Source organism: Manis javanica, chromosome 5 (assembly GCF_040802235.1).
Source record: "Manis javanica isolate MJ-LG chromosome 5, MJ_LKY, whole genome shotgun sequence".
NCBI classification, from domain to species: Eukaryota; Metazoa; Chordata; class Mammalia; order Pholidota; family Manidae; genus Manis; species Manis javanica.
In genome coordinates this window covers 67,315,058-67,336,996 of record NC_133160.1, presented here as the reverse complement: position 1 = coordinate 67,336,996, position 21,939 = coordinate 67,315,058, and the positions used below count along the sequence as shown (strand labels likewise).

Genomic DNA, 21,939 nt, shown 5'->3' with positions numbered 1-21,939 from the left:
AGGGGAAGAGAATGATTGTGTTTTTTTCTTTTTTTTGATATATGGCCATCTGTATCATGTAGTATGCCAGGTTTTACAGAGATTAACCCATTCCTACACATTACTTTTCTTTATCATCTCAGAGACTTAGGTGTTTTTATTTCCACTTTGTTCACAGTGAACCCAAGACAGACTGGCTAAATAATTTGCCTTGGATTATACAGCTAATAAATAGTAGAGTAGGATTCAGACCCTAGCATATCTGACTTTCAAGTTCAGGGTATACTGATGGTTTTAGTATGTAGGTAAAATAAAATTAAGAAAAAAACTTATTTCCAAAATTATTTTATTTGCAAAGCATACCCAATAGCAGTCTGTATAATCTAATGATAAAAGCTTTGATAGCAGTCTATATAATCTAATGATAAAAGCTTTGAATTTGAATTGATCTCACTTTGAATTCTTTTTCTGTCATAATTTTCTTTATGATTCAGACAAGGTCTATCATCTCCTTTAATCTCAGTATCGTCTTAGTAAAATGGGAATAATACTGATTACCAAGTAGGGTATTTTAAGGTTTAATTGACACAACATATTTTATTAAGTATACGAATCACATAGTGTTTATAATGATTTTAATAAGAATTGTAGTCCATGTACTTTAAATATTTTTAAATTTTTAGAAATATTTGCCCCGTTCCATACTACATAATTATTAAAAAATACATGGATTTGTTTAAAAAATTTTCTTTAAACTGTAGGTTATATTAGGTTTCATTTTGAACACTGTACTGAGACCACTACAGTAGTTATTCGATTTGTTTTCTGAATCATTTAATATGGATGATGTAGAAAATCACCAGAAATTGTTGGAGAAGTTTAACTAGATGATCTTAAAGTCATTAAAACTCATATATGACCATGACTTTATGTTCAGCTCCTTTGCATACTTATGGTATCATAAATAACCATGAGGAGAATGTGAAAACGTTATAGATATCAGGTTTCAGAATCCGCAGTTTAATCTTATGTTCCAGGAATGAAGTCTCTGACACAGGATTTAAAATACATATTCAGTGCTATGATTTAAAAGTCAAATTGGTAGGTGACATGAGAAAACTCAGAAAAATATGACAGCTTTTAGATCCCAGATGCCATGTTATTCTCAAATTTGCAGTGTTCTAAGAACCAGGGAAATATCAAAGTGTTCTAAACAAGAAAAAGAGCTTGACAGTTTTATTCCATAGCTCACAAATCATTTCCCCTTTGCTCTTTTGAAATTCTTACCTGATGGCAGCCGAAAGAGTGGATGACTTTGGCAATATGGCAGCAATTGAAGCAGCAGCTTTTTTATCAGCAGCCCTCTAAACTTTGAATATTTTTTGGGGAAAATGTTAGCATTCCACTATCATATTTTTATTTACTGACTGCATGGCTATAGAGGAGCACATCTGGAAACTCTCTAAATACTCCTTTCCCCTGCTTAGAATGAGCTACAACCACAGTATCACATGTGTGAGACTGAATGTTACATTGCTATATAACAAAACCAGAGTAGAGTAGAATAATTCCACCTTGTTTTTTTTCCCTTTAGGATTAAGGATTAAGTTACTAAACAATAGCTACAGTTGCTTTATGTTGAGACTACAACTCAATTAAAGATGATATTTTAACTACAATTAAACTATGGATATTCTGCTCTCATTGTATATTATTGCTTGCTGTTATTTCTTCTAGAAATATGTACTGTACCAAGCAGAAATCCCTAGGAGGCTAAAGCTTCCACCTGATACAGTGATGCAAGTACCCAGAGAATCCAGCCTTATGTGGTTCCTTCTAAGAGGGGAGCTGGCTGTAAAGCAGTGACTAACTGTCTTCATATGGCTTGGCATTCTATTCCCAACTAACCTTCCTTTCAAGAGTTTTCCTTAGTATAGTCTCACCTGTGCAATAAATAAAATAATTTTAATGTAGTAAGTAGCAGGGACGTATCTGGGAACCCAGAGCGATACACTTCAGAAAATTAACTCAGTGAATGACTTGACAAAATGCAATGTATGCTAGAGGTAAATACATAGTTTATAGTTAAACTGGGTTGTAAATTCCACCTCTGCCATTGGCTAGCTGCATGACCTTGATCAAGCTGCCTTCATATTCAAATCTATAAAGTAGATATACCAATTCCTACGTGAAAAGCACATCAGTTGGAATAAGTAAGAGCATATCTTCTTTTAGCTATTAATATTAGTCGGCATGTTTGCTGGAAATCTCAAGCTTAGTAAGGCCACATGGAACTTTTTGACTCTACCCAACCTCACTGATCTCCATAAATGGCTCTATGTGCACAATTTCACAATTGCTGTTATCATTCTTCATGTCTCTTTCTCTGCACCCCACAGGCAACAAGTCCATGGAGAAGGAGAAGTAGAACATATATAAAGTATATATATATATCAAAAAATGTCCTGAATTTATCCACTTCCTTAATTTCATTAGCCGCACTTTATTTAAGCCAGAGCTACAGTGATAGCTTCCTAACTGCCTGGCTTGTGTCCCTCACAGCACATTCTCCAACAAGCGGCTAGTGAGCTTTAAAAGCATAAATTAGATCATAGTGCCACTTCACTTTTTCAAAAAGCCTTCAGTGGTTTCCAAGAACTAAATCTGCATTTCTTACCCTTGATCATATGGCATTAAGTGAACTGGCCTCAGTCTACCTCTCTGATCTCTTCTATCACCACCCTCTGTCCCCTTTTATCAGGGGCCTGCCATGGTGCACTGGGCAGGCTCAGCCATTGTCACTACCCAACTCTGAGTTCAGTATTATCATATATCAAATCAGCCAGTGGGAGAGTTATTTACCTGCAGAGATCAGCAAACATTACAAATCAGGTGACTTGCTTCTTAGGGAGCAGCTGCTAAACATTTACTGAAAATTGCAATGCCAGTTACCTGGCCTCTTAAAAAATGCCAACCTTTTCCTATCTTTCCGTTTTGCACTTGTACTTCTCTCTGTCTGGAGTGTTTTCCTCTGTAGCCAGCTGAGTTTTTTTTGTTTGTTTGTTTTGCTTTTCTGTTTTGGAGGAGAGGGGAGTGCACATTCATGTCTTCATCATTTTGTCATATATGTAGGTAAAGTGTCAACTTTTCAGAAAGGACTTAACGACCACTAATCTAAGGTCCCACTTACCTTCTCTCTGGTCACTCTCTGTTATTTTACCTTGTTGTCATTTCTTAACACTAATTGTTATCTAAAATTATATGCTTATATATAATACATATGAATATGTATAGTTTGTTTGCTCCATCAATAGCTATCATCTTTCCAGTAGAATGTGAACTTCCTAAGTCTTATTCAAAAGTGAATTCTCAGAAACACCCAGAATAGAACCTGAGACATAGCCAGTACTTACTAAACATTCACTGAATGAATGAATGATTTAATGAGTGGAAAACAATGATAATTAGTTATCAATTAATCACCATCTTATTTTAGTATGCAACTGTTATTTTATATTGATTTAGCATAGGTATATTTAGTTGATTGCTATTTGTTTAGCACTTGCAGATTTTTTCAAAGGACCTGCCAAAAGGAAACGTTCCAGTCTTTTTTAACTCATGGCTGAAATTCCAGAAGTTTTTGCTGCATTGGTTGTGGTCATTCAGATTGACCTCTGCTTTGAAAAGCAGCACAAGTTTTTAAGGCTCTGTGGTGTTTAGTGTGATGTGATAAATTGCAGTCGTATGTAAGGACCCACTGAAGCATTTTATGGCTTTAATTCAGTTTCAAATGCTTAAAATACTGCTTGAGCTATATTCTCATGACTTTCCCCTGAACCTTCTGGCTCTTATTCAATTCTGTTATCATCTATGTTTTTAGATGGTTCTTGTCTCTACTCTGTGCTGTGCTGCTTACCTTTTCTTAATTTGATTCACTGATTCAAAGTCTGCATAAACAGAAAATATGTGCTTTTGAGAAGTTTTATCCTTTGGCAGTTCTTTTACATCTGAGCTTCCCAAAACAGAAAAGAGTGAGCCTTCCATATCTCCCAAATGCCCGAGCACCTTTTTAGCTACAAATAATATATACTGCATATCATATCGGGTTTCACGTGGCTTATAACAAAGGCCTATGACTTTTCACATATACGTAATTTAAAAATTTTGCTAGTTTTTGGGTTTTGTTGTGGAAATTTTGGTGTTTAAGCTCTTTCAATAGATGTACATCTACACAAGTAATTTTTCCAGGTCTCTTAACATTTTTTTTAACTTAAGATGCTCTTCCACCTCACCAGTAAATTCAGTCTGTGAACCATTAATAGCAGCTGCTACTCTCTTAGGGAACTGAAATAGTATGCAAGAAAGCAGTAAAACCAAGTGATAGGGCAAGAGGGCGATGTTACAGTTATAACTCAGTGTGCAATACAGAGGGATTTTTTTAAAGATAACTATATATGAAAAAACTGTGTTAAAAAAATCCGACTTACAATAATAACTTTATAGCCAGAGGACTTCTTGGAGATGAGCCAGTCCAGTTCCTTATTTTTAAGATAAGGGGATTGAATCCTGGAATAATTAGGCAGTTTGCCAAGGCTTGCAGACCTAGAGAGTAGCAGAGTCCAGAACAATATGCAGGATTTCTGCCTTTCAACCACATTCTTGCTTACCTGTGCTGTATTTATAAATCAGAATCTGTTGACTCTCTGAATAACATAAATTTCCCAAACTGCAATTTTAGGAAAGCTTTTCTTCTTATATGTTATTCATTGGGTTCTAATGAATAAAACAATCAAGTGGGTTTTTTTCCAAATAAATAAATAAATATTTCAAAATATTTTTAAGTGAAGCCAAATTAGTTAACATCAGTCATTTCAATATTGATCTTTTGAAAACAAGCTTAAATTAAGTGGCATTATTCAAATTAAATTGCTAAGTAGAAGAAGATATAAAAAATTCATTAGGCCTAACAGGTGGAAGATGGTAATTTTGCCAATTATTCTTGCCAATTGTCATTTTGCATTTATTAAAATCAAACTATGATGCTAGTTTAATAGGCCTTATAAGTGAAGTCTGATTATAGTCAGTGAGACTCTTATGATTCTCTGGGATGTATTAATGCAATTCTCTGGGATGTATTAATGTATAATAAGCATCTTAGTATTGCTTTGTCAGAAAATATTTATGGAGAAGTCTCCTTCCAGGAATTCTAGGTACTGGAGATATAATGGTAGAAAAGTGAGTGTTTCTGTCCTCATAGAGGTCACATTTTACTCAGAAATATATATATATATATATATATATATATATATATACACTTATGTATATAATGTCTATATTTTATATAGATATTATATAAATATAATACAAATTATAATACACAGACCAGGAGTGATATGAGATGTGATGAAACTGAATAGAACAGGTTAAGTAGCTAAAGAGTGAGGAGTGAGGAATTGGAGGTATTATTGTTGTAAGTTGAGTCAGGAAAGTGAAGATCTGGGTAAATAGAGTTTGTAGATGAAATAGCCGAGTCAGCCATCAAGTTAGCTATATCCAAAGAACAGCATGAGGTCCTGGATAGCTGGACTAGAGCAAAGAGAGGGGTCGTCTCGGAAAAAGGTTAAGCAGAGGCTAGATTATGTAAAATTTTAGGCCAGGGTAAGGAGCTTTAATTTTTTTCAGAGTTAGGTGAAGCCTTGTTAAGCTTTAGGTAGGCGGAGGACAGGGGAATTTGGAAAAATCTGGTTTTGCGAAAAAGAGATGGGTTTTTTGGTAGTGATGAAGAACAAAAATTAAAATAGAGATGGTGACTAAAAGGCCATGAAAACAGTCCCTGAGAGAGATGCTAGTGTTTGAAATTAGGTAGCAGTGTAGAGGTGATGTGAAGGAGCTAAGTATTTCATCTATCTTTGAAGGTAGAGGCAATTGGACTTAATGATGGTACTGGAAGAGTAGGAAGTTAGGAAAGAGCTGAATCAAGCCTGAGTCCTGGAATACTGGCCTGAGACATTTGAAGATGGGGGCAGAATAGATTTTTTAGGGCAATTGTCAAAACATTTTTTGATACCTTACATTTAGCTATTGTTATGTCTAGTGTGGATAATTAGGCATAAAAGTTTAGTTCTCAGGAAAGACTTTTGAGTAGAGATGCAACTTGGGAAGTCACAAATTTTAGATGATATTCATTCTGTGCATACTGACTGCTCGTGTATACCAGAATTTGTACTATATTATCTCATTTAATCTCATGACATCCCTATAAATTAGGTGCTATTGTTCCAACTTTATGGATTTAAACAAAAACAAAAACAAGAGTAATATTAGAGAGCATAAGCAACGTAACTCAGGCATGCATCTGTTTATCAGAGAAAACAGGATTTGAAGCCAGTCAACCTCATCAAGGGGAGTACTTCTTAACCGTTACTTACTGCTTTCCACCTATTAGCTTGTCTATAATGACCATGTTTATAAGAGTTTCTTCTCTTTGAATTAAGTATTATTTTATATTAAAAAGAACATTGATTTAAAAATAATGTAGATTTTAGACATTAAAGCAGTTCATAAATAAGGACATTCATGAATTCAAAATTAAAGGATTGTTCACCTCATCAAATCAGGAAATGCATATCCAGGCGGTTTTATAAAGTGCACAGTGCAAAAATAATGTTATATTTGATATTAAAAACATGCAATATGTATGATATACATGCATAACAAACGAGTCAGTGGGGCTGTGTATGTATTTGCATTTAATTTGGAGAAGGGAGAGTCAATGCACAATTAAATACATTATTCTTTATCTATTTCTTCTGTCTAATATACTAAAGGGATAAAGATATATTCTGGCAATAGATTTAGCCAGAAAGTTTAGTGCTGAAGCTTTTATGTGTCAGCATGATTAATAGTTCTGAGGAGGAAAGTTCAATTATTAGCATTTCTAATTAAGGGCATTTATCATCTGACTGAAATAGGGAATAAACTTCATTCTTATGCAGGAATTGGAAATTATTTTTTAATGGAGGGGAAACATGATGCTGTTTTGCAAAAGCTAATTCTGAAAGCTAAAAGGGCTAATTACCACGCTTTATTTTTTTGTGGAGGATATGATGACATTTGAGTTACTATCTGTCATATTGTTTAGTTGACAGGGTCATTGCATTACAAATGACTCTTTGATCAAAAGAGAGGTCAGAAGTGTTGAATATGACAATTTACATCTGAAAATAGTTCTTTTTAAGTGTTCCAGAAAGATTGCACTTTGTCAGTATTATTAGTGGGAAAATGTTAGATAAGAACTTGCCTTGTTTATTGTGATGAGAATTTTTAATAATGAAAACTGCAAAACTTTCATAAGGCACCAATGATTCCATAAATCAAGTAGTGCTAAGGTTATCTTCAATGACTAGAAAGTAATTTATGTATTGAGTCTAAGGCAGTTTGGGTTATTTCCATTGGAGCTGTTAACAGAAAAAATGTCCCCAATTTAATAATCTAGTAGGTATTTATTCAGCAATTTATGAATCAAGAAGCATGCGATCTGGAAGACAGAGCCTTGGAAGAACTGCACAAGACAAGAGTTTTTTTTACAGTCTAAAGCTTTAGGGTAGGGACAAGGAAGTCATAGTGGACATTTACTGATTGGTTAAAGCAGGTTTACTTTCCTTATATGGAGCACAGAGATGCCTTGGAGCCAGTTTAGGGAATTTGTGCTGAGCAAGCAAGCACTAAGTGGTTGATCAAGGCCTTCCTTTTCTGGGTGAGCCAAGCATAGAAATTTAGTTAAGTTTTGGTTGGCTGACATGGAGCTTAGCATGAGTGATGCCATCTTGAGCTTAATTTGATTACTTTACCAGAATTTTTGTCTTAGATGAGGTTTTGTTCCAAGGTTGATAATGGGTGATTGTTCTACTTCCTTTTACTTCTAGTAAAACTTTCTACTGTATCTGACAGTGATATAAGTATGGTTGTAAATTATTTATTCAAATACTTCTCTTTAAATCAGCTACTATTTAGGAGGAAAAATTCTTCCTGCATAGAAGTTCATTTGTATATTCATAAGATACAAATACAAAAAAAGATGATTTAACTTCCAAAATTTTAAGAGAGCTAGAATTGCCGTTATGTTGCATAGAATTAAAATTTAATAAAGTAATTTCAGTTTACTCTTCACTTCATATAAGCTACCAACCTGAGTAAATAAAGGACCCTACTTTGAAATGGAAATAAACTATCTGAAATATTAAGGAAAGCATTTATATTACTTGAAAGATAAACATTAAATATGTTGAAAATAATAATCTCATTGTGAGGATTTCTTTTTCCTTTCAAAATTTTATCCTGTTGAAACTTGATCATTTTGTAGCCTCTTTTGATAACTATTCCATAAGTACATAATTTGATATTTTCACTAAGTAGGCAGGAGGCAGGTTGTGTTTAGAATTTGGTTATACACTCTAGTGTTTCAGTTACAGCATGTACTGAGAATTTTTGTAATGTCTTTTAAAAAGTTAATTCCTCATAACATGCTTTTTATGGGAGATGAAATATTTAATTCACATTATATTTTACTTTATAATTTTTTTAATTATGGTAAAATATGCATGACATAAAACCACTTTAAGTGTAAAGTTCAGCAGCATTAATTAAATTCACATGGTTGTGCAACTTTTCAGCATCATTTTCATAACATTACTAAATATTTTCTTTAGTTTCACTTCTCACCTCTACTTAGTACAATCATATGTTATTAAACAATAGTGTTTTTGATAAAGATTCCTGCAGAAATACTTTAAAAATCAAGTATTACTTAAGTATGTATATACCTAATTTATATAAATAAATTTGTAGAATTAATTTGCAGTTAAAATTATATCATGAAATGGAATTTTAAAAATACAAAGTTGTTGGTCACATTTAAAATGTTCCATACTTATTTGCTTTATACATTTTCTGGACTCAAATTTAAATCTAACCATAAACAACTTTCAATGTTAATACAGAATGGCTGAATTTCCATAGACTTTCAATATGGAAATTGGCTTACTTACGTTGAGAAAATGTGTTTCCTTCAAGGGAAAAAAAAGAGGCTAATACTTTATTACAACAGACACACACACACAGTCAGGGGGCCCAGTCACCAAATGTTTAATGTCAAGAGTGAAATAGGCTTTGCTGCAAAACAACAGAATTCAGTTAGGCAAAAATCCTATTTCACCTGAATAGCTTATCAAGTTTTAGGAAAGCATGTTTAATTTATTAGGGCTAACGTAAAAAACATAATCATCCTACAGTTTGAACTTCAATTGCCATTTAGATTCATTCCCCACTCCTACTAAAGGTATATTTTCTGATAGAGGAGTTGTCTGAAACATTTTTCTTTTTAAAATTTTATTTTAAATTTCAGTCACACTTGAGAGATACTATGGGTTCATTCCCAGACTGAATATCACAATAAAACCAGACAAATGAATTTTTTGGTTCCCCAGTGCATATTAAAGTTATGTTTACACTATACTACAGTCTATTAAAGGTGCAATAATAGCATTATGTCTTAAAAGTCAATGCACATACCTTAATTAAGAATACTTTATTGCTAAAAAAATGCTAACCATCATCTGAGCTTTCACTGAGTTCTAAACTTATTACTGGTGGAGAGCCTTCCTAGATGATGGCTGCTGACCGATCAGGGTGGTAGGTGCTTAAGGTTGCAGTGGCAGTGGCAATTTCTTAAAATAAGAGAGAAATGAAGTTTGCTGCATCAATTATTCTTTAATGAATTATTTCTCTATAGCATGTAATGCTGTTTGATAATGTCTTAACAATAGACTTCTTTCAAAATTAAGTCAGTCCTCTCAAAACCTGCCACTGCTTTATGAACTGCATTTATGTTATATTCTAAATCCTTTGCTATCCTTTCAGCATCTTCACCAGGTGTAAATTACATCTCATGAAACCACTTTCTTTGCCCATCCAAAACAAACTCTTCATCTGTTCAAGTTTGATCATAATATTGTAGCAATCCAGTCACTTCTTCAGGATCCACTTCTAATTCTAGTTCTCTTGCTATTTCCACCACATCTGCAATGACTTCCTCCACTGAAGTCGATCCCATAGACATCCAAAAGAATTGTAATCAGCTTCTCCCAAACTCCTGTTCATGTTGATATTTTGACCTCTTCCCATGAATCATGAATTTTCTGAATGGCATATAAAATGGTAAACTCTTTCCAGAAGGTTTTCAATTTACTATGCCTGGATTCAATGGAGGAATCACTATGTATAGCAGACATTATATGTGTAACTCTCTATATAGCCTCATGAAGCGTATTTCTTAAATAATAAGATCTGAGTCAAAATGATTCCTTTATCCTTGAGCTGCAGAATGGATACTGTACCAGCAGGAAAGAAAAATACATTAATCTCACTCTACCCATCTCCAACAGAGCTCTTGGGTGACCAGGTACATCATCAATCAGTAATAATATTTTAAAGGAATCTTATTTACTGATCACTATGTCTCAACAATGGGATTAACATATTTAGTACACAATGTTGTAAACAGTTGTGAAGTTATCCAGGCTTTGTTATTCCACTGATAGAGCACAGGCAGAGAAGATTTAGTATAATTCTGAAGGGCCTTGGATTTTTGGAATGGTAAGTGAGAACTGGCTTCAATTTAAAGCCACCAGCTGCATTAGCCCCTAACAAAAAAGTCAGCCTGTGCTTCCGACCTTTGAAGGCAGGCATTGGCTTCTCCTCTCTAGCTAAGAAAATCCTAGATGGCATCTTCTAATAAAAGGTTTTTTTCATTACATGGAAACCTTTCTCTTAGTGTAGACATTTCATCACTGATCTCAGCTAAGTCTTCTGGGTAACTTGCTGCTGTTTCTACATCAGTACTTGCTGCTTCACCTGTGCTTTCCTGTTATGGAAATGGCTTCCTTCCTTTAACTACATGCACCAAACTAGCTTAACTTTTCTTCTGCTGCTTCCTCATCTCTCCCACCCTTCAAAGAATTGAAGAGAGTTCAGACCTTGCTTGGGATTAGGCTTTGGTTTAAGGGAATGTTGTGGCTGGTGTGACTTTCTCTCCAGACCACTGAAACTCTCCCTATCAGTGATGAGGCAGTTTTGCTTCTTATTATCATCCATGTGTTCACTGGGGTGGCACTTTTCATTTCCTTCCAGAACTTTTCCTTTGCACTTACACCCAGGCTAACTGTTTAGTCAGCCAAACAAGATACCTAGCTTTGGCCTGTCTTGGCATTTGACACGCCTTTCTCACTAAACTTGATCATTCCCAGCTTTTGAGTTGAAGTGAGAGACATGTGGTCATCCTTTCACTTGAACATGTAGGATTATTTGGCCTAATTTCAATATTGTTGTGTTTCAGGGAATAGGCAGGCCCAGGAAGAAGGAGAGAAAGGGCAGAGTGGCTAGTAAGTGGAGCAGTCAGAACATGCACATTTGTCGCTTAAGTTTGCTGTCTTATATGCATGCAGTTCATGGTACCCAAAACAATTGCAAAGGTGACATCAAAGATCACTGATCACAGCTCACTGCATCAAATATAAGTATAATGAAAATGTTTGAAATATTGTGAGAAGTACTAAAATGTGAAAAGAGATGTGAAGTGAGCAAATGCTATTGAAAAAAATGGCCCCAATAGATTTGCTCCATGCGGGGTTGCCACAAACCTTCAATTTGTAAAAATTCAATAACTGAGAAACAATATGAAGCAGAGTGCAGTAAAACAAGTTACATCTGTACCTTGAACTTCATTTTGATGTTTGAACTTTTTAGTCCCCAGTGTTAAAAGGCAACACTAATTTAATCATTTCCCAAATTCAAGAGTATAAAATACGACTCAGACAAGCCTAGAACTACCCACAGTGCAAAGGATTATCAGAAGATTATTCCATAAACAGTGTGGGATTAATATATAAATCAAGTAAAGAAATCAAATGTATAATCATATATGACTTGATTATTTTTCCTGTAATTCCTGATAAGTGATCAGAAACAGAACAAACAAGACCAAAACAGTTTCTGTGACCTAATTGCCCTTGCTATTGTTTCAATACCCTGTAAGACGTCGTGCCCCAGGAGACTGGAGACTGCCGAGGATTAAGTTTACAGTTAGTTAATGGTTGTCTATTAAGTCCCCCACAAAGAATTCTATTGTTGTTAACATGTATTTGCTCAATAAATACAAAGGATGCCCTCTCAGCACCACTCTTGCACAATGAAGCCTCGAGTTCCCTGGCTGGGCCTTTCAAATCTTCGATATCTCATCGTGTCTCCCCCCTTGTTTGCAGGTCAAAAGCAGGGAGGGACCACAAACAGTGTCTTTCTCTGGATATGTTTGTGTATGTGTGTGTGTGATTTTTTTGCACACTGTTAAAAGTGTTTTTTAGAATCATATATAATCTTTATTTGCTCTAAAAATTTCAGAAGGTTCCTATCATTTTACCCATGTTTATTTTACATTTATATATTTGCCTATCTGTATGTATGTACATTTACAAATGTATATATACAATACAAAAAATTTTACAAAATGAAAGTTGAATTTCATCTTCTGAATTCTAATTGTATTTCAAATGTCCACTGCACCTTCCTAGCCTCTATAATTATACATTTCTTAGACCTTGACCTTTTATTTCATTTTTTTCATTAACTTCTGTCATTGTCTCACTATCCTCTTGGCATCTGTGTCATTATGTCCTGCTGCTTCTTCTGATTGCATCTGTTTCTCAAAAATCAATCCCAGATGAAATTGAATAATCTTACCTTCTTATGCCACTACCTGTATAATTTATCCTTATCAGATCTTTCCTAGCTAAACATTGGCCCCTACTGTTTTGATTCTTCTCATGGGATTCAGGATTAATTGGGACCCTCTGTTTATAAGTAGTAGACTATCTCAAAACCTTGACCTTTGTTCACAGTCTTGTTCTCTGCCATGAGCCTCAGGGTGTGGCCTGTATTCCCAGATGTATATGCCTAGAAGTATTCAGCTCTTTGAACTTTCAACTACGTAGTCACTAAACCAGATTTCTGTAAACAGAATAAAAGGAAAAGTTAACACAGATTGAGGACAAGACCTAATGGTATGGATTATGGGTTTATATGAAGTTGAATTAAACAGAATTGTTCCTACTTTTAATTAGCTTACAATTTAATAGAGGATAGAGCAGAACGACATTGATAGTAATAACAATAATATAGAATAAAACATCTGCACTAAGAATGGCACAGTTTTATCTGAGCTTAATGAACTTAATGAGAAAGGATGTCTGTTTTTGAGAGTTCAAAATTGTCTTTCTCTTTGCCCTCTATGGCTAAATGTAAATAAATTGCTTACATTTTTAGAGTCTCAAATTCTTCATATAAGAAAAATAAATAATACCTACTTCATGGAATCTGTTTATTAAATAAGTAATACATATACAAAATACATACATCTGGTAACAAATAAGTGTTCATTAACATGCATATACATATATATGTATATATGCATATGCCTGTCAGTTTATATGTAAACATATGGGCTAAGTTTACACAGAATAAGTTTTTCTAACTTGCAAGATGAGACAACAAATAGTCAGTTGTATGTATCAGCCTGGAGCCAGCAGAAGGTTCTGGACTGAAGATAAAGTAACAGTAAACATTGCATGGCACTTCACTTGGGATATATTTTAAAAAGTTGGGAAACAGGACATCACCACCCTAGACCAGTTCTTCCCATGGTTAAGAGTAAGGGTTCAAAAGCCAGCAAACAAGCAGAGAAAAGCAAAGACAAAAGCAGCCTTCATCACTCAGTAAGCAGGTAGGAGAAAGTGCCTAGAATTGTGTGGGCTGAGGACAAGGGAACTTGTGTCCTTCATCTCAGAAGAGTGAAGTAGTAAGGAAACTCACTCCCTGGAAATCAGGGGGCATTCCTGATTTCCTCCCTTGATTTCATCTTCCTTCCTATAGAGTTGACCAACTCACTTCTGGAGTTCATGCTGCTAGGAACAAGGGTGAGGCTGGGGTGGGGTGTGCAGTGTTGGGCCTGATTCCCAAGTTCATGATAAAAATACAGCAGTCAGAGTTCAAATTTGGTGTTAGCTAAGTCTGAATAAGAGACTTAAAGATTTAGAAAAATGTCTTAGTAAGGTTTTCCTTGTAAAATGGAAAAAAATAAAGAACTGCTTGCACATCCCCTGAGGCAACAAAAAAACGAGGCCACTGGAGACATTGGTCTTGTAATCCTTGAAGAGAATAGAAAGAGAAGAACCTCAAGTGCTCATAAAGTGTGTTGTGGCAGTTAATAAGGGGAGATAAGGAGACTCTGGGGGTCATTCTTGGCTTGAGAAGAGACCCCACATGGATATGGGATTGTCTGTGGGGCCACAGCCATCTGCTGTCACTGGTGTGCTTTCAAAATCTTCAGAAAAAATAAGATATTCTCTGGTCTGAAGATGGTGAGGTTGAGCTTGTTGAATATTTTCCTGGGTAAACAATGATTTTTTCTTTTTTCTTACTACTTCAGAAAACACATTAGCAATGATATTTATGTACTTTATAGACAAAGTAAGAAATCACATGTTCCTGACTAAGTGAGTTAGTCATTTTATGTGGTTTTCCTGTGTGTGTCATCAGACGCTTTAGAATACCAAAGATTAAACCTTACTTAGCAGTTACTGGGTTACTTCTTTAAAAAATATATATTTTATTACTGAGATACATACAATAACATGTACAAATCTTAGTGAACAACTTGATGAGTTTGACATGGTTATACGCTCATATAATCAAGACCCTGATCAAGATACCAAACATTCTCACTAATTTTTTTCCTCCTTCACCTGTTTCAACCTAACCCCCAACCCTCACCCCTGTGGAAACCATCAGCCTGTTCTCTGTGTTTATGAGTCTGTTTCTGTTTTGTTTGTTTCACTTTTTAGATTCTACATATAAGTGAAATCAGATGGTATTTGTCTTTATCTGACATATTTCACTTAGCATAATACCCACTGGGTCCATTAACATTGTTGCAAGTGACAAGATTTCATTCTTTTTTTGTAACTGAGTAATACTCTACTGTCTATATGTACCAAATCTTTATCCATTCATCTCCCAATGGATACTTAGGCTATCTCTACATCTTGGCTATTGTAAATAACACAGCAATCAACATAGTGGTGCATATGTCTTTTCAAATTAGTGATTTTGTTTTCTTCAGGTAAATTCCCATAAATAGAATTTCTGAGTCACATGGTATCTCTAATATCTTGAGAAACCTTATTTAGTCATTGCTGATTAGACAGCATATTAGAAATATTCAGGTCTTTAAACTCTCACCATAATTTCTGAACTTTTCATTTTTAAATCTCTAACTCAAAATGTCTTCTGCAAGGCTGTGAAAGTTTTGAGAACTGAGTGTCTCATATATTTATATTACCAAGGAATAATTGAAAGGATAAATCAAAATCTCTTAATACCTAATGTAACACCTAAATGGTAAGATCTTGGCAGCCATGAAATTTAAAATATTGATGTATATGGAAAACTCAATATAAAATATATTATTGAGAAAGATATATAGATATAGATATAGATATATAGATATATAGATATATAGATATAGATATAGATATAGATATAGATATAGATATAGATATAGATATATAGATATATAGCAACAATTACTGGCATGCAGCCTAAATTTAATTGCATAGATTTTTAGGGGGTATGCTTCATTACAGAGCCCAGCTCAGTTGCCATACTCATTTTTTATCTAACAGAATTTGAACCTCCTTGTATAAAACACAAAAACAACAGGTTGCAAAACCATTGCATTCCATAATTGCTAATCTCTTGATTTGGGTTCCTTAACATTTGAGCATAAAAACTGACTGGTATTATGCCATCAGTAATTACCATCTAAGACTATAGAAAAAGTTTGAATAGTAGTAAGAAAAACATCAGCAAATCACAAGATCATTAGGAAAAATAATCTTGGAAGGTTTTGAATCTCAGTACCATTCTCTGATTCTAAAAGGGTACTCTGTAAACATTTTACAGACAAAGGAAAGAGAGAATGAATGAATGATGTATGGATTTATTTACAAAATGTTGAATGCTAGAAATAAGTAACATTTAAAGTTCACATAAAGTAAAGCCGTTTGTTTTTTTTTGGTAGGAAAAAAAATACTTTAAGCAGAAAAGGAGAGTATCCGGGGCTTTATATTAGATACAGTTAAACAGATCTTTATGGGTTCTATTTAGAGAAATTAACTTTTGAAAACACAACTAAAGAAGATAATGGTACAACCCACAGAATCTAACCACATATGGCATCTGACCTTCACCAGAGTCGGCTAACTGTGTGGCAGTGCAGACAGTGTACTCCAAGGTTTTGTTAAATGCATTTCACTATACTTTGAAAACAGAGATGGAACAGGAAGTAAAAATGAATTGTTTTACATTTATGTTAAATATTTAATAAATGCAACAAAAATAGTTCTAAGTCAGCTTGATATAGTGATACTTCCAACTAGTAGAAGAGTACAGTTTTGAGATACAACTTGAACCTTTATTTCCCACAAAAAAAATTATTAGTTAATACTAAAAAAGGTATTTGAAGACCTCAGAATCCTAGTTGAAATTTTTGATGTCAATGTTGATAGTCCCAGCTAGAAATACAGTTTTTAACACTGCCTTGTTAGTTAGACCATGTCCAGTGCCCACGGGTATTCTCCAAATCTGGCTTACGCTATTTTTTAATGTAATTTCAGAGAAACCAGCAGTGCCTGTTTTGTGGCATTAAAGTGATATTGTTGCGTTCTACTTTGTTAAATCAGTACCTTTAAAATAGAATGAGGTTGCTACATACTTTTTGTGTAGTGCCAGTAGGAAAAAGTTGAAATATTAATTCATAAATGAAAACAGTTTTGTAGCAGAATTAAAAATCACCCAGTCACTTTCCTGTGTGTTCAAAAATTTTACTTAAGATGTATTCTAAACTCTGTTCAGTAGTGCTGTTTATAGCTATATATTGTTAAATTTGCTATTATCTTTGTTATTTATAAACATCCACTTGAGTCTGTTTTTTTTTTTTCCCCCTAGGGTCCCCTGCCCTGACTGGAACTGGAACAATCAATGTCATAGTAGATGATGTCAATGACAATGTCCCCACTTTTGCCAGTAAAATGTATTTCACAACAATTCCTGAAGATGCACCAACGGGAACAGATGTTGTATTGGTAAACGCCTCAGATGCTGATGCTTCCACAAATGCCGTTATCAGGTTGGCACAATTTCTTTTGTCACTTTTGATTATTTTCCTCATTCAACATTTGTCTTTGGATTAAATGAATATTATGCGTAATTCTTCTGGAAATTGCATTATCTACAAACATAACTCTATCGTGTTACCTATTGCTGACTAACCAATGATGCCTCAAGTGACAATTAAAACATAACGATTTTATTTATGGTTCTAAAATTTTATTCTGTTTTTTTTTTTGTTGTTATATATCTCATGATTTTATAGTTCAGGAATTAGGGCAGAGTTCAGTGGGAGATTCTTCTGTGTCATGTGGTTGACTGCTGCCACTGGGTGGTATTTACCTTCTGATCTGCTGTCCTAGAGCGTCCACGATGGCTTCACTCGCATGCTGGTATTTTGATAGGGATGCCTGGAAGGTTAGACTCAGCTGGGCCCCTGTCCTGGATCTTGTGGTCCCAGAGCTTCTCAGTGTGGTTCCTTGGTAGGGTATTTGGACTTCTTAGATGGCAACTCTGGGCTCCAATAACCTAAGGTGAAACCTTCCAGCATTCCTAAAGGCCAGGCATGAAGGTGGCATACCATCACTCCCAGTACTTGCAGCCTAAAGGTCACCTCTTTAGTGAGCTTGGTGTGTTTAACTGAGAAGAGTGTGAGTCTGAATCAGAGTAAGAAAGTTAAGTCAGAGAGATAGTCAGGGGCCAGGTCATATAGGCCACATAAAGGCTTCTAGTTCATGCTGAGGAATTGGGATTTGTACATTAATTTTTAGGTGAGGAACTGTTGAATCCTTTCAAACAAGAAGCAACATAAACTGATCTGTATTTGGACTGGATCAGAGGAGGCAGGGCTATATAGAGAGGCTTTAGAGAGAGAAACTATTGACACCATTGAGATACTAATATAGTGATTCAAACAAAAGAGTGTCCTTGTACTATGGTGGAGAAATGAAAATTGAGTAAAAAGATTTGGAACATACATTTGAGACTGTAAGTAGGAATAAAAGAATGAGATAACAGTCATCTACTAAGTTGTTGTCTTGAACACCTGGGCAAACAGTGGTATTACTTACTGAAGTAGGTGGGATTGGAGGAGTTTTAAGTTCGGGAAAAATGAATATATTTTGAGATGCCTATTAGTCATTGCACAGAGATACTAACTGTAACATTATAGATGTGAAGCTTGGGTTCAGGGTCAGGCTGGAGACACAGATTTAGGAATCATCAATGTTTAGAGCACGTTTAAAGCCAAGGAACTGAATAAGAATACTTTAGGAGAGAATGTAGAGAAATAAGGAGAGGGGCAGAAACTGGTCACCAGGAATTTTTTCAACACTTGAAATGCAGGTTTGTAAGGAAGACTCACCAGGGTGACTAAGAATTCTGGCCAGAGATACAGGAGGACATCCAGGAGAAAATGGACACAGGCTTGCATTGCTAAAGAAGAGAAGGCTACACACAAACGTCGTTCAGAAGGTTGGGACCTATTTCCATGAGAAGAGCTGCACTCCCAGAGGTTTATACAGTCAAATCCTTAAGGACTGGGAAGATTTATGCCCAGGGTCATATAGTCATATATATATATACGCGTGTGTGTGTGCCTGTTTAGGTCACAGTGCTTAGCACCACCTGGAGAGAGGCAGGTGCATCTTAATTTGCTGGTATGAGCCCAAAAGGCCACTAAATATCATCTCCTTTACTTGTCCTTTATCAAAGCACAGAAATGATGGAATCCATATCCTAAGAACAAAATCTTCTGTTGAATGTTGAGAGCACAGCCTTGAGAATCAAGGTGTGTAGAATTAAATGCTGATTTAATTACAGGGCAGCCTATTTAACATTTCCAGGCATCAGTTTTCTCACCAGTAAAATAGGTACACTGATAATACAACTGACTGTGGAGTTATTATAAGGAAAAATAAAACATTAAAGTGAATGGCTTAGAATAGTGCCTAGATTTTTGGAAGACATATCCTATTTATTGTAGTGTTGGAATCTAAAAAATCTTGAGCTGACATGCAGAAAAGACTTTCTCTAAAAATATCATTAGAATATTGCAAATCAACAGTGGGACACTACTCTTGTCTGAGATGTTTCAATATCTGATTATGAAGCTGAATGTTTACAAATTTGATCCCTACATCCAGTTTCTAGAATAAAATGATATGATGTCATGCTATTTTCTTCTAGTGTATGCCAAAGTTTCACTGCTAAATATTATCCTATATTTGTGAGCAATGATGATCAATGTAAAGTTGGTCTAGAAAATCCTTTCATATTTTCAGAAGGTTTTACAGAGTTGTACTGTATGTCTGATGTGTTTTGATTTGATAGTTGTGTATCTTAGTTGTGCAGTTGACAGGTTGTATTTTCTTCCTTGAACATCAGAGATTTAACTTTATACTTTTATATTCATGGAAATATATAAAACCCATCTGTAAAAATCTTTAAATAGCTATACTAACTGTCACACAGTCAGATAAAATAAAACTGAAGTTATTTTTATCTTGTGAAAACAATTAAATTCACTTTTAAATTAATTTATGACAGATAATTATTACAGCTTAAATTTAAAAAATTTTTCATAAATAAAGGAAGTAGTTATGCCAGCCTAAACTTTATTTACTCTGACCTGATGTTTTTTTCATGGAACATAATGCAATTTAAGTATTAACCACTCCTGGCTATTCATGTAATCTGGGAGCACTATCCATTCTTCTGCTTCACAGACCTATTTTAGGTTAATTTTTATATTGCCTATTTTGTATTTCATATGTGTGTCATTTGCCCAACTACTGATGGGCTCTTTAATAGCACAATCCTCTATGTCTCATATAATTTGTTAATTTCCCTTATGGTCTATCTACCATGATTTTGTACATAGTAGCCACACAATAATTATTTAAGTACATTTTGATCAACTTATACATTCTTATGGATGCACTTACGTTGAGTTATACACTTCATATTTTTACTTTTAATATTTTCCCTTCTAGTCAACTAGTTTGCACTAATTCCTAGTCATTATCTAGTTTATATCTTTACTTTCCAAACATCCTTTCCAGAACTTAGCTTTTATGGATATGTACCCACTTTACTTCCAACTGGACCAAATCTCCATTCAAATCTCACTTCTAATTCTTTTAAATTAAACAACACTGGAGAAATCCATAAAACTAAATTGACAGGGTCAACATTACTCTGTGCTTCTTAATCCCATTGCATTCAATTTCCTCCACTCCAACCATTATTGTATTTCCCCCTTGGATCTTTAAGTTATTCCCTCTTTGCTGGGTCAAATCTTCATTCTTACAGAAATGCTAAGAATATCTGGCATTGGATCTTCCTTTATTTACCTATCATGATTTAGGAAAGTCATTTTAGTGTTTCTAGGGCTTACTATATACATCAGTATAAGATACGAATTGTTTCTTTGCAATTTGTGATAGTTAAATATGTATTGATTACCTGTATTGTGCTAAGTACTATATATGGAATAAGTTACTCTACATAAATATCTCTAACACAATTATTGGACACAAAAGTCAATAATGTTAATTTTTTTCCTTTTATCCTCCTTATATCTATTTTTTTTATTAAGGTATTATTGATATACACTCTTATGAAAGTTTCACAAGAAAAAACAATGTGGTTACTACATTCAACCATATTATCGAGTCGCCCCATACTCCATCAGTGTAGTAAGATGCCACAGATTCACTATTTGCCTTCTCTGTACTACACTGTCTTCCTTGTGATTTCCCCACACCATGTGTACTAAACATCCCCTTCTCTCTCCCTCCCTCTGACACCCACCCTCTGACACCCCTCCCCTTTGGTAACCACTAGTCCCTTCTTGGAGTCTGAGTTTTCTGCTGTTTTGTTCCTTCAGTTTTGCTTCGTTGTTATACTCCACTAATGAGGGAAATCATTCGGTACTTGTCTTTCTCTGCCTGACTTATTTCACTGAGCATAATACCCTCTAGCTCCATCCATGTTGTTGCAAATGGTAGGATTTCTTTTTTTCCTCTTATGGCTGATTAATAATCCATTGTGTATTATGGATTAATAATCCATTGTGTATACCACATCTTCTTTATCCATTCATCTGCTGATGGACACTTAAGTTGCTTCCATATGCTGGCTATTGTAAATAGTGCTGCGATAAACATAGGGGTGCATATGTCTTTTTGAAACTGGGATCCTGCATTCTTAGGATAAATTTCTAGGAGTGGAATTCCTGGGTCAAATGGTATTTCTATTTTTAGTTTTTTAAGGAACCTCCATATTGCTTTCCACAATGGTTGAACGAGCTTACATTCCCACTGGCAGTGTAGGAGGGTTCTCCTTTCTCTGCACTCTTGCCAGCATTGGTTGTTTCTTGTCTTTTGGATATTAGCCATTCTAACTGGTGTGAGGTGATATCTCATTGTGATTTTTATTTGTGTTTCCATGATAATTAGTGATGTGGAGCATCTTTTCATGTGCCTGTTCCCCATCTGAATTTCTTTGGAGAATTGTCTCTTCATATCCTCTGCCCATTTTTTAATTGGGTTATTTGCTTTTTAGGTGTTGAGGCATGTGAGTTCTTTATAAATTTTGGCTGTTAATCTCTTGTCAGATATGTTATTTACAAATATATTCTCCCACAGTGTAGCATGCCTTTTTGTTCTGTTGATGGCGTCC

General features: G+C 34.7%; 1 protein-coding gene across 1 annotated transcript in view; it reads left to right on the top strand.

Annotated features, from left to right (window-relative positions):
* Positions 1 to 21,939, top strand: part of FAT4 (FAT atypical cadherin 4) — a 177,304-nt gene that overhangs the window by 107,108 nt on the left and 48,257 nt on the right. The window contains exon 8 of the mRNA XM_036997876.2: positions 17,095 to 17,275. Within this exon, the coding sequence (XP_036853771.2) occupies positions 17,095 to 17,275 (181 nt within the window). The remainder of the gene's footprint in view (positions 1 to 17,094; positions 17,276 to 21,939) is intronic.